Here is a 14,682-nt window from a genome sequence, read left to right as displayed (position 1 = left end):
CTATTTGTCATGTCCACTGTTTCTGCATCAAAGCACCAGCCCTACAAGTCCACAAGAGGCCCCCTGAACAATGGAATGAGGACATGGGAAAGAGGGAAATGGAAGGCTTGGTGTTTTCGTATTTTTAACTGCTGTATCCCAATAAATGAGCTTCAGCTTTAAGGGTTTGTATGTCAAAGTGGCTTGATTAAATTTTCCTCATGAAAATCAAAGAGAAAACCAGAAATCAAAATGAGCGCTAAGAATGAAGGGACAGAGGAAGCGTGTAAGTGAGAAAGGCTAGGGAGAAAGGGAGGATGGAAAGGAAGGAAGAAGGAACAGATGGCTTTACCCATGAAGAAAACTGAGTCCAATGAGGCTAAGCTCAGAATATAACCCCAGTTCCACAGATGCTAGCTCCAAAGGCCTCCCCATCACAAGGCAGCTATTCACTTCAATCTGGAACTGGCATTTTTTGCTAAGAGTGAGTCGAAAGACCTGCTGACCCACGTGTTGGAGAGAAGTGCACAGACAAGGTAGCTCTGTCGCTGCACTTGAGTTTTCCTGGCATGACCCACGCCATTACCCACAGACGTGGAGCAGAAAAGCAAGTGCAGTCTTTCCCTTTCACTCTCTCTAACTCCAGGCACTTCAAGTTGTTTCTCGACTCATGGAGCACATGTGTGAGGACTGCTTTCTTGTTGCCATACTCCCACCTGGCCACCCACTGAGAGTACACAGAGTAACAGTGTCACAGCCTCTTTTGCATGTGAATTTCGATGAGCTGCTAATGACTAGATGTGCCATCCCCTCAGGCTGACTGGCTGGTACAAAATCCTGCTGGTGTGCATGACAATGGGTAAGCAGCTGTCACAAGTTTGTATTTATAGGGGTAGAGCACAGAGCAGGTGCTGGTCTTTAGGAGACGTCCCTGAGCTTCAGGAATATCCATATACCATTGTGCACCATTCCGATTTCATTATTAGACAATCTTATTAGATAATCTTAGAATCTTGTCTCTAGGGGCACAGATAACAAGTTAAACCATTTTTTATTTTTTTTAAAAAAAACCTGTTTGGGAGGCACAAGAAATCATCTATATATAGAAGTTAGGATAGTTTCACTTCCCCATACTATGTAGTTCAACACAACGTAGGCTCTACTACACCAGGGCTAGGGACACTCCCAAAGAGAAGAATGCCAACAGCAACTACTGTGAACCACGGCATCCAAATCATTGTCACCAGACCCATTAGGACAGAAAAAGAGGTAAAACTTTAGGTAGGTGGAAACATAGTGTTTAAAACCACACAGGTGAAAAGCCCCATCCTTACAGCAACTGAGAGCACCCAGTTGCATCACTGTGCATCAGCTGCCTCATCCAGGTGCATGGCTGGGAGCCCAACCCAGAAGCAAGCAGCAGGGCAGGGCACTGCAGCTTCCAGATGCGCACATGGATGCCGAGAGAAAAGTGATCTTCTGAGGACTCAAGCTAACCTCCAAGGCCCTTTTCTGCCCTAACATTCTTTGGTGCTAAACCCAACGCTCTGTTTTTCCAAATTACTCCTGGGAAAGACCACACAGGCAGAATATTTGAATCAAAGGTTAAATAATGTCAAATTTTAACAATTTCTAAGCTTTATGACTACATTCAAACAAAACAGTTCTGCACAATGTCCATTTTATTTGTGGATTAAGGCAAAGATCATTCAAATACAAGTTTTAGCACAAGACTGACATCCCCCATTCACCCTTTCCCAGAATATACACTCATCAATCCAAGAAAAATATAAAATTGTAACATACAGCAAGAAAAAAAAATCCTCAGAAGCATACCTTTCTTCAGTCCCGAAGGAATCCTATATACCAGAATCTAGCTAAGTTACCATAAAGTCCAACTTCATCACACAAATATTGGCCAGGGTAGGCGGGTGGGGAGGCAGGCAGAGAGTACGTTTACCTTCTCAATCATAGGGTTTTGCCACATAGAATGGAAAAAACAGAGGACCCGTTTAGACACAATGAATGGATTATAGCTAAGCTCGAACATAAAAATAACAAGAGGTTTTAATGAGAACTTGTACACATTTAAAACACAAACATATATAAACACAGATCTACAATAAACCCTTTACAAAATAATATGTAAACAATTTGTTGGTTTTTCATCATTTTTAGTCTTCCCTGCTAACGTGTTTGTATCACAGAAAATGGACTATTTTGAAAAAAGTTTAAAAAAAAATCTCGGCCGTGTGCGGTGGCACAAGCCTGTAATCCCAGCACTTTGGGAGGCCGAGACAGGTGGATCACGAGGTCAGGAGATGAGACCATCTTGGCTAACACAGTGAAACCCCGTCTCTACTAAAAAATATAAAAAACTAGCCGGGCAAGGTGGTGGGCGCCTGTAGTCCCAGCTACTCGGGAGGCTGAGGCAGGAGAATGGCGTGAACCCAGGAGGCAGAGCTTGCAGTGAGCTGAGATCCGACCACTGCACTCCAGCCTGGGCGACAGAGCGAGACTCCGTCTCAAAAAAAAAAATAAATAATCTCCACTGCACACAATTGAACGTCATTTCTTTGACAATCTATATGAAGTACAGGCTAGGCCAAGCCCACCCCAGGTCCTTACACCAGTCCCAAATCTACACCCAGACATGAGCCATTTGGGAGTTCCCATCCAGGGCATGATAGGTCAGACAAACACAACAGGCTAAGGAGTGGTGCCATGTGCTAATCAAGGCATACCAGGAGAGAGGCCAGAGTGAGCTGAGAGGTTTTAGGAAGGAGATGCAAATGATCTGGGCCAGAAGAACCAGCAGACTCAGAAAGGTCATGAACTTGGAGAGGAGCACAGGCTGTGGCTGCACAGATGAGATCAGACAAAGGTCTTGCAGTTGAGTGAAATGGGAAGTGACAAAGGTACACTGAGGCTGATTACTCTGAGCACCTGGCTAGAACTTTTGCAATAAACACCTAATCTTAGTGATAGGGTTTAGCTGTGTCCCCACCCAAATCTCATCATGAATTGTAGCGCCCATGGGAGGGACCCAGTGGGAGATAACTGAATCATGGGGGTAATTTCCCCCATACTGTTTTCATGGTAGTGAATACTCATAAGATCTGATGGTTTTATAGGTGGATACCCCTTTCGTTTGGTCCTCTGATTCTCTCTTGTCTGCTGTCATGTAAGACGTGCCTTTCGCCTTCTGCCATGATTGTGAAGCCTCCCCAGCCACGTGGAACTGTGAGTTCATTAAACCTCTTTTTCTTTATAAATTACCCAGTCTTGGGTATGTGTTTATCAGCAATGTGAAAATGGACTAATACACTTGGTTAATAAGTACCTAGGATATTAATTTCTTTTGAATTCAGGGGGATTAAAAACAAACTAGAAATACGCTGTCATTATAAATCAGATATATCACCTATATTATGTCTGCATAGAACAGACAGAAGCAGAGGTGCGTCAGCCTCACGGTCAGTCCCATAGAGCCTATGCTGCCGCTTCCTGGAGCTCTTCAACTCATCTCTGAGGAGGCCTTCATCACCTTGCTTTCTGCTTTCACATGGCCCTGTGGGCCTCTGGGCATTGACTTCAGACTGAACCAAAATAATGAGGCTCTACCTCTCTGGTTGGAAAGGCCAGAACCCTCTCCCTAGTTACATCACACCAGGGGGAAATATTTTCTGGAAGTTTTTAAAGCGTGTGGATTCTTAACTACTCCTATTTCTCAAGTGCTACAAAACATAAAAGGTTAGTACTACTACTGATTCTGTTATTGTCTACAAATGTGATTTAGCTGTATCTAATGCTTGAAGGCAAAGGGATAACTAGATGCATTCTTAGGAACCCTCAGAGCCTCTGCACTTTAGAGACATTCATCAATAAGTCTTACTTTTGTTTTCAACTTTAGAATCAAACTTCTTTTTTGTGAAAGCTCTTAGATAATGATATTTATGGCTTTCAGGAGATGGGGTGGGAGAGGGAATATATGAAATTCTGAATGTGAGGCATTGATATCAAACAGCAGAAATGAAAAAACATAGAACTATTAGCTATTTTTGTTTTTTAATGGAACTCACAGGCTTCTATATGCTCCCCAGAAATGCCTCAGAGCTGCAGTGTGGCAGGAAGCCTAAATGACGTCTCAGAAAAGATAATGGAGCTTTAATGATGGAAATAGTAAGAAAATTAAATCTAATCATGTTCCATTAAACATACTCTTAGCTCCCATTTTTACTAAATTATTTTATTATGAGTTTGCCTCTGTCTATTGAAATAACCTTTTACGGCAATTTGATTTGCAAGCATAAATAAGTCTCATTTATTTTCCACTATGAATCTCTGTGGGATTAATAAGAAGAGATGGATCATCTAAAATTTTACCCACTCTGCAATCAGGAAGTAACCATTCAGAGAGATGAATTCTTTGTTTTATATTTATATTTGTGAGGAAAGCATTATACCATAATTATAGTCTCATTTAACAGTAACATATCACCTGCCAGGGAGATGATGCTAGATCAGGAAGCTCCTTTTATACCAGCCTCTTGAAAGGGCAGCCAGAATCATGCACACCTTAGGTGTGGATCTGTCCTATGCTCCCAGTTACCTCACCTCCTCAGGCCATGGCCTCCTCATGCTCATCCTACACTCCCACTCTTTGATGGACTTTTACCATGTTTGGAGTGCTTTGTTATAATTGACCAGAACTGCTCGACTGTTTGCTTCTAACAGAATGCTCTTGCAAAGCCATCTAGATGTGGATCCTAGGTATGGCATGGTGAATTGTAAACAATCATGCAATCTGTCAAAAGGCACACAGGGATGCAGCAGAGGAAGACAGAAATGGCTGCAGCTCTGGTCTTTGCAGAGAACAGAAGCACCTGTCATATATGCAGATGGTGTTTTAAAGAATCTTTCCAAAACCTATTTGCTTCCAAAAAGTGTCATGATGAGAGAGCTATGAAGTCTAACTGAAATCACAATTCACTAATTAAATGGTTCTCTGGGCCAAATCTTGATTGAGTCTATTAGAAACTAGAGGACTTAATGAAGAAAACCTCTAATTTAAAAAGAATGGTATCAATGGGAGAAGAGATTGGGAGATTATACAAAGACCAGACATGAATCCAACCCTGTCTTCTAACTTTGTATTAAGATCTAAAGAGAGATAAATATTATAAAGGATGAATTAATGAATCTATTCTGAACTATGGATCATAACATTTAGTGAAGATATAATAACTTTATTCTTTTGAGACAGTCTCACTCTGTCACCCAAGCTGGAGTGCGGTGGTATGAGCTCAGCTCTCTGCTACCCCCACCTCCCAGGTTCAAGTGACCCTCCCGCTTCAGCCTCCTGAGTAGCTGGTACCATAGGTGCATGCCACCATGCTCAGCTAATTAATTATTTACTTATTTAGTAGAAATGAGGTCTCACTATATTGCCCAGGCTGGTCTTCAGCCCCTGGGCTGAAGTGATCCTCCTTCCTTGATCTCCCAAAGTGCTGGGATTACAGACAGGAGCCACCATGCCCGGCCAAGAAGTAACCATTAATATGTACATACCAAACAACACAGCAATAATTATCATAAACCAGGAGATGTGGGAAGAAATATGCAAAAAACATATTAATAATAGGGTACTTTATTTACTTCCCTCAATCTAAGGCAGATGAAGGGGAAAAATTAGTAAAGATAAGATTTGAACAACATACTCAATAAGATATATATAATGTCAAATTCTAACTCATATAAACAGAATAACCAAGAACAATCTTCAAGTACACACAGGGAACTTATTAAAATTAACAATAGCTAACAATAACCACTCTGAAAAAGAAATTAAGAAAACATTTACATTTATAATAGCATCAAAAAGAATAAAATATTTAGAAATAACCCTAACCAACGAGGCAAAAGACTTGTACGCTAAAAACTATAAAACACTGCCAAAAGAAATCAAAGATACAAAGCAATGGGAAGACATCCTGTGTTCATAGATCAAAACATGTAATATTGTTCAAATGTCCACACTACTCAAAGTGATCTACCAGATTCAATACAATCTCTATAAAAATTCGAATGGCACGTTTTTGTAGAAATAGAAAAAAAATCCTAAAATTCATATGGATTCTCAAAAGACCTAAGAAAGCCAAAATAATCTTGAAAAAGATGTACAAACTTCTCCAAGTTTTCTCACACTCGCTGATTTCAAAACATACTACAAAACAACAGTAATCAAGACAGTACAGAACTAGCATAAATACAGACATATAAACCAATGGAACAAAACAGAGAGCCCAGAAATAAACTTGTGCATATATGGTCACACAATCTTTGACAAGTTGCCAAGCTTACACAATAGGAAAATGAGACATTCTTTTCAACAAATGGCTGGAGAAAACTAGATGTCCACATGCAAACAAATGAAGTTGAACTTTTACCTTATACCACATACAAAAATAAACTAAAAATGGATTAAAGACATAAATGTAAGTTCTAAAACTATAACACTTCTAGAAGAAAACATAGGGGAAAGCTTCCAAACATTGGATTTGGCAATGATTTCTGTTATATGACACCAAAAACACAAGCAACAAAATAAAAAGATAAATGAGACCACATCAAATTTTAAAACTTCTATTCATCAAACGAAACAACCAACAGAGAGAAAAGACAACCTATGAAATGAGAGAAAATTTGTGCAAATCGTACATCTGATGAGGGGTTACTATCTGCACTGTATAAAAAACTCCTATATTTCAATAACAACAAAAAAATTTAAAATAGGCAAAGGACTTCAATAGACCATTCTCTAAAGATGAAATACAAATTGCCAACAAGCAGATGAAAAGATGCTCAGCATCACTAATTATAAGAGAAACGCAAATCAAAACCACAATGAGATATCAACTCATACCTATTACGATGGCCACTATACATTAAAAAAAAAAAAAAATGGTGAGGACAGGCAGAAACTGTAACCCCTGTACACTGTTAGTGGGAATGTAAAATGGTGTAACCATTATGGAAAACAGTATGGAGGTTACTCGAAACATTTAAAGTAAAATTATCATTTGATCTAGCAATCACACTTCTGGGTATACATCCAAAAGAATTCAAAACAGGATCTCAATGAGATAATTGCCCATTCATGTTCACTTCTGCATTATTCACAGTAGCTAAGATATGGAATCAACTTGAGTGTCCATCAATGAATGGATAGAGAAAATATGTTCTATATGCACATTGAAATACTATTCTCTTTAAAAAAGAAGGAAGTGCTGTTATTTGCAACAACATGGATGAATCTCAAGGACATTATGCTAAGTGAAATAAGCCAGTCACAAAAAGAAAAATACTGTATGATTCCATTCCATGACGTCAAGTAGTCAAAATCCTAGAAGCAGAAAGTAGACAGGTGACTGCAAAGAGATTAAGGGAGGGAAGCGGGTCGAAAACAATGTTTAATGGAAACACAGTTTCAGTTTTACAAGACGAAACAAGTTCTAGAGATTCACTGTACGACAATGTGAATATACTTAATGTTAATAAACTTTACATTTAAAAATGGTTAAAATGGTAAATTTAATGTTATGTGGTTTTTGCCACAATAGAAAGATACTAAGAAAAAAAGTGGTCACAGAATATGTTAAATGACTTATGAGAACGTAGTCTGTGGGAAGTACTGCAGGAAAAACTATTTTTGTTTCTTCAATATCAGAAAGAAAGAAAAAGAAGGAAAAGATGAAAAGAACTTAAAAAATGTACTATCAATGTGAACTTATTCAAATAAACTGTAAAAAATCATTTAAAAGACAATTGAAAATTTGAACATTGACTGGATATTTGATAGTATTAATAAATTATTAATTCTTAGGGGCAAAAAAACACTATACCACCAGCCATTTATTATCTTAGTTTCTGTAGGTCAGAATTTCAGGCAGGCTCAACTGGGTTCTCCACTTAGGGTCTCACAATACTAAAATCAAAGTGTCAGCTATAGGCAACACTCTTATCCAGCGACTCCATGGAAGAACCCTCTTCTGAGTTCATCCAGATTGCTAACAGAATTCAGTTTCTTGTGGCTGTAAGACTGAAGTGCCTGTTCTCTTACTGGCTGCTGGATGAAAACCACTCTCAACTCCTAAAAGCCACTCTCAGGTCCTTGCTCCATGGATCCTTCCATTCCAAACAGAATTCTCTGGCATTCACTCCTTCTCATATTTTGAGTATCTCTGATTTCCTATTCTGCAACCAGCTGAAGAAACTACTTTTCTTTGAAAAGCTCATGTCATGAGGTTAGGCCCACGTGCATAATCTCCCTATCCTAAGGTCAACTGATTAGTAATTTAATTAAGTCTGTAAACTCCCTTTTGGCATGTAGTGGGGATAGAGCTCCTGGGGGACATATTAGAATTCTGACAGCCACACTGATAAAATGCATTGAGTTTGAATTTGACTCCATGTAGATATATAGCTTTGAAATCCCGAGAAAGAACTATTACCTTATAGGTAATCAGAAAAAAGCTGTGAAATATTTATTCGGTACCTTAGTTCCCTCAATTCCCAGTAGCCTTTATCTACTGGATTATAACTAGATAAAGTCACCTGAAGGCAAAGGCTAAATATTACCTATCTTGGTAGTCCTAGCCCCTACGACCTGGCACAATACTAGTGCTTAGTAATATTACTTTATGAATTGAAAACTAAAAACACCACGATGCTCTTGTAAGTGTTGTTCATATCACAGATAAAAACTTTAAAATTAAATCCTTTAATATCAGTTAATTAGCACTTATAATTTTAGTATTTAATACAATTTCCTCCAGTTTTTCAGCTGAAGACAATTGAAAAGTGATCTTTTGTTATTTTCTTTATAACAGATGACAATATATGATGAACAAAAGATTAAAATGATTAGTTTAAATACAGCTTAAGTCAGGAGCACTAATGAGATCTGCCAAACTACACAAAGGAACTAGAAGTTCTTTTATCCAAAAGATTGCTGCTGAAATCAGGCTTTGGCCAGATCTAAGGACATCTGGGCAGACAGGCTTCAGGATGCCAGAGAAAGGTGCCACAATAGAACTGCAAACAAAAGAAGCAGGTGGTGAGGAAAAAACACACACAATGGCCTACACTAAAGGAGCAAAAAGCAGGAGAAATATACATACATAGAACATCTGACTGACAGTACATTTTATTTAACACATGATCCTTTGTAAAATGCAATTAAAATATACTTTTGGAACCTAAAAATATATACTTGCATACAAACTTGCCTATATAACTTGATTTTTCAAAATTACATTCAATTCACAGATAAAATGATTATGCTTTGAATTTTCAAATTTTCACAGAAAAATTATGACAAAAATCATAGTGTTTGAAGCTAAAAGAAACTGTGGGACTGAGTTCCCCACTCTGAACTGTTATCTGTGGGCAAGCTGAGGATCTGAGAAGAACAGGCAACCAAAGAGTGGCAAGAGACACCCAGGTGTCCTGTCTGCTACCATTCTAGCCTGGCTGTACATCACACAACCTCTGCATCTACCAAACAGCAGGGCAAGTGCACAGACCCATTCTAATAACAAGACCTTATTCCCTAATGCATAAAGCATATTTTACAATGTGATTTATACCAGTAAACACAAATTATAATAATCTATGTTGATATATGAAATTTTAAAACACAAAAATTTAAGGTTACAGTTGATATATAGGGCATCCAGTCATTTAAATAAATTTAGGTATGACAGTCATATATTTTAAGCCATGGTAATAAAGAAAATATAAAATCAATGAAGTACTGAGTTCAGTATTTTTTAAGATGGTCCTAAGATCTCAATCGCTATTTCCATTTAGCAAGTTCTCATTGAGCAGTATGTGTCCAGTGCCAGCTAGTGTTGTTGATGTTCAGCCGCATGGTCCCTGCCTTGTGTTATTAACATTCTGGAAGGAGAATGAGACACGTCATAAAATGGATATTCTTGGACTTCACCTTCCAACCATGAGGGATTAAGAGGATCTGCAATTACCCTACCTCTGTCAAACACTAAAAAATTAAACAAATATTAAAAAAAAAAAAAAAAGACTTAGCACAGGACTATGATCTCTAAAAGAGAAAAAAATAAGTGAGGCGAACCTACCATTGACCAGGTGTTCTACTATGCGTCAGTTTTCAGACAGAGGCATAGTGAGCAGGAACCTATACAGAATCCAGCAATCTAGATAAGTTAAGGAGAAAGGAAATAGAGTTTGGAGATGCTAGAATTTAGGTAGTAGAATTCCAGAGAGAAGAAAGTTACAAAGAGAAAAAAACTTGGGAAATCTGTACAAAGGTTCCAGTGGATTTTTGAAATCAATCTGCATATGCACAGGAAAAAACACCACAGGCCAGGCCAAAAAAAAAAAAAAATCCTAAGAAATGAGTTACTAGGTAAGAGTAAGAGAAACAATTCCCAGAGCTCACACAAGGCCAGGGAATCACTGCAGTTCTCACCAGCCAGACCACAGAGGCCACGTTGAATATATAGTGACTTTCGTAAAACTAATTCAGAATGGCAATGCCTTATTAACAGAACAGTCTTACTCCTAAAATAAAGGAACTTCTAAATATGCCTTTAAAGAGCTTTAAAGCAAACACCTAAAAAGTTAAAATAATCTAAAAATAACTTTATTACCTACCAGAAAAAAAACCAACACTCTTTAGAAAAATCGACATGACAGACTCAATGCAAAATTTACAATGTCAGAAATGAAATATTGCTAGACAAAAGAAGAAATGCAAAAATGGGACTCATAAAAAGAAAAATCAGCCAAAAATATCAAGACCCAGAAATGACAGAAATAGTCCAAGTTCAAACAAAAAAGCTAAAATTTCTATTGTAAAGACACACGATAAGCTCAAGAGTGTAGAGAAAAATGAATATAATGGGATAAAGAGACGTTTCAAACAACCAAATGCAAGTTTTTTGTTTTTGTTTTTGAGATGGAGTCTCGCTCTGTTGCCCAGGCTGGAATGAGGTGGGCACGAACTCGGCTCACTGCAAGCTCTGCCTCCTGGATTCATACCATTCTCCTGCCTCAGCCTCCCGTACAGGCGCCCACCGCCACGCCCGGCTAATTTTTTGTATTTTTAGTAGAGATGGGGTTTCACCATGTTAGCCAGGATGGTCTCGATCTCCTGACCTCGTGATCTACCCACCTCGGCCTCCCAAACTGCTGAGATTACAGCCATGAGCCACCGCACCTGGCCCCCAAATGCAAGTTTTAAAAATAAAAAAGAAGGGCCTGGCGCAGTGGCTCACACCTGTAATCCCAGCACTTAGGGAGGGTGAGGCAGGTGGATCACCTGAGGCCAGGAGTTCAAGAGCAGCCTGACCAATATGGTAAAACCCTGTCTCTACTAAAAATACAAAAAAAAAAAAAGCCAGGCATGGTGGCATGCGCCTGTAGTCCCAGCAACTTAGTTGGCTGAGACAGGAGAATTGTTTAAACCTGGGAAGTGGAGGCTGCAGTGAGCCAAGATCACGCCACCGCACTCCAGCCTGGGCAACAGAGAGAGAGGGACTCTGTCTCAAACAAACAAACAAACAAAAAAACCAAATACATCTAAAATACTAATTTCACTACATTGCATTACCAACAAATTAGACACAACAGACAAAAACGCCAGTGAACTTGAAAACCTAGCAATAGAATATATCCACAACTAAGTACAGAAAAAAAAAAAAAAAAACTCTGAAAAACAAAATAAACAGAGGCTCACTGTCTTATGGGATCATATCACGTAGCCTAACATACATGTAATTGGAGGATAAAACAGGATAAGAGGAAAGGGGACAAAAAGCTTTTTGAAGAAATAATAGTTCAAGAATTATTTGAGGAAAATCATAATTCCACAGATTCGAGAGCTTAATAAACCACAGATGGATAAACAGTCACACACCCTCCACACACCGAGACTAATCATAATCAGATTGCTGACAACCAGAAACAAAAAGAAAATCTTAAAAGCAAAGGGAAAAAAAGATATTAGATAGAAAAGAACAAATATAAAAATGACAGCAGACTTATTAGTAACTGTGCAAGTCAGAAGACGCTGAAAAGCATCTTTGAAATATTAAAAGAAAAACTAATGAACGAAAAATTGTACTCAGTGAATATATCTTTCAAAGATGAAGGTGAAAAAAAAAACTTTTTCGGCAAACAAAAGTGGGAAGAATTATTTGCCAGTATTCCTGCATGGTAAAAAAAAGAAGTGGAGGGTAGGGAAAGTTTTTCAAATTTTTTTAAAAGATAAAGATGAAAGTTGAATAGAGTCTAAATGAGATGACCAATCTTTTGGCTTCCCTGGGCCACACTGGAAGAATTGTCTTGGGCCACAGATAAAATACACTACTGATAACTGATGAGCAAAAACAAAAAAATAAAATTAAAAAATCCCATGTATAAATCTCATAATGTTTTAAGAAAGTTTACGAATTTGTGTTGGGGGCCACATTCAAAGCTGTCCTGGGCCACAGGTTGGACAAGCTGGATGTAGACAAAGGAATGAAGGTCTCCTAAGACAGTTAATATGAGTAAATATTTTTTAAACTTATTTTTACACTTACATTTCTTTAAAATAATTGGATAAGGTTAAAAATGATGTATGATTAGATTCATAACACATGTATAAGTAGAATGTGTTATGTGGCAACAAATATTTGGCCATAAGAATAAAGATAATTGTTCTATTTAGGCAGCCCCCATGTTGCAGTTTATGTGAGACTATTAAAACAGCCATACCAGCTGAAACAGTGCAAAGCCATCTCACTAATAATTAATAGATAAAAAATTACAATTGCTCCGTAATCTTTAAAATCTGTTGTCAAGGGACACCGGAGGATCATGACGGATGGCAGGCAGGACTAGACTGCAGCTCCCACTTGGATGGACACAGCAGCATGTGGAGTCCCGCATCGGGAACTTTTGCTCCAGAACTACTGCAGGAATAAATCAGAAGAGCTGAGAGAAGCCACAGACCCACTGAAGGAAGCAGATTGCTCCTGCAGGACCCGGGAGATACCCCAAATACTGTGAGTGCCCAAACTGTGGAAGTGGGAAGCGGGGATCATCCGTCCCTGAACACACAACCTCACTGGGGAACCTGAAGGTCTAAATCACAGACGATTCTGACTTTTACCTGGAACTGAGTCAATTTAGGGAGCTGAGTGAAATACACGTGTAGAGGAAGCAGCAGGAAAAGCCCTGTGGGCTCTCTGGGTTTCCTGGAAAACCATTTCTGCCTTGCCTCATAGGGGTCCTTGGGGCAGGCTGCCTGAAGTACTGGGAAAAGGCCACAGGGAGAAAGGATGGGAAAGGGGTGAGGGATTCAAGACTACAAATTGGGTGCAGTGTATACTGCTCAGGTGATGGGTGCACCAAAATCTCACAAATCACCACTAAAGGACTTACTCATGTAACCAAACACTACCTGTTCCTCAATAACCTATGGAAATAAAAAAAAAATTTAAAAATAACAATAAAAATAAAATTTGTTGTCAAAACATTAAAAACTTATCAGTTATAAATATATAGAGAAGTAAAAAATAGCAAACCTAACACTATAGTACACTGTAATTTAAAACAAACATTGAGAATTAACATGTTTTATTTCTCTGCAAAACACTTATGAAGAGTAGTTAAAACGGTGTTAACCTTCTCTTTATCATATCACTTATGATACAAAGTATCTTATCTATGTTTTCGGGAATCGTCATACTCCTAACATTTTATCCTTTGTGCTTTCAATGTTTTGAAATATCTGTGTGAGTTCTCTTAATGTCGATTTTTTTTTTAACTGATGTCACTTCCTCTAGGACATCCTCATGCTTTTTGTCACAACCACTTTCCTCACTAATGTCAACAAGTTCACCTTCACCAAGTTCCTCCGGCTGCATACATAGGAATTCTAGAGCAGGTCACCATTACCACAATCAGCTATTTCTTCCCTAACTCCCCTTATATTTAATTCAAATTTCATTTCTAGTATTATTATATTTTGTTTCTTTGTTGAACTTTTACTTTTGTTGGCCAGTCTCTCAACTATCCCTTTTTGTAAAAGGTCATGTGAGTTTATCACTGAGAGACAAGCAGAAAACACAACTACTCACTTTGCTGTCTAAACAAGAGCTGATGCAAAGTGACAAATCACTGAAAGACTTTGAAAGAAGTGATGTGATAGGTCACTAATCATGATGTGCATCTCTTATTTAGTGATTTGTTGACTGAAGATCTACCAGGCAAGTTTGTACATTATGCAGTTACTCACCATATACCCTACAATAATAATAATAATACCATCCAGAAACACAATGAAATCTGTAACAGAAATCTGAACCATGTTGCAGTAGAACTGGAGTTATTTAACCAAACCACGGTTACTGAAATTCATGGATGCTGGAACCAGGCAAAGAGATGACTGGCTATAGTTGATAGTTATATCTACATCAGTAACTACAGAGAGAGAGATACACAGAAATATATACACTAAAATAAATGCTAACTATGAATATCTCTCAGCACAGAGTCATAGCTAATTTCTATTTTCTTCTTCAGGCTTTTCTTTATATTTTAGTTTTTATACAATGATGATCTAAATGTACCACTTGTGTAAAAAGAAAAATAGCCTGGGCACAGTGGCTCACT

The 14,682-nt window shown here is 38.2% G+C and overlaps 1 protein-coding gene across 9 annotated transcripts in view; it reads right to left on the bottom strand.

Moving 5' to 3' along the window:
* Positions 1-14,682, bottom strand: part of ULK4 (unc-51 like kinase 4) — a 793,903-nt gene that overhangs the window by 337,940 nt on the left and 441,281 nt on the right. Inside the window, exon 32 of one of the 9 annotated variants that reach the window (XM_021933689.2) lies at positions 8,747-9,075. The exons of the other annotated variants lie outside the window; for them this stretch is intronic. Coding sequence (XP_021789381.2) covers positions 9,019-9,075 — 57 coding nt within the window. The 3' untranslated portion in view covers positions 8,747-9,018. Of the gene's footprint in view, positions 1-8,746; positions 9,076-14,682 lie in introns of those variants that run through there. 9 annotated transcript variants of the gene reach the window in all.

Source organism: Papio anubis, chromosome 2 (assembly GCF_008728515.1).
Source record: "Papio anubis isolate 15944 chromosome 2, Panubis1.0, whole genome shotgun sequence".
Classification (NCBI taxonomy): Eukaryota; Metazoa; Chordata; class Mammalia; order Primates; family Cercopithecidae; genus Papio; species Papio anubis.
Note: the sequence above shows the minus strand (reverse complement) of the source record. Positions and strands in the feature narration are given on the sequence as shown.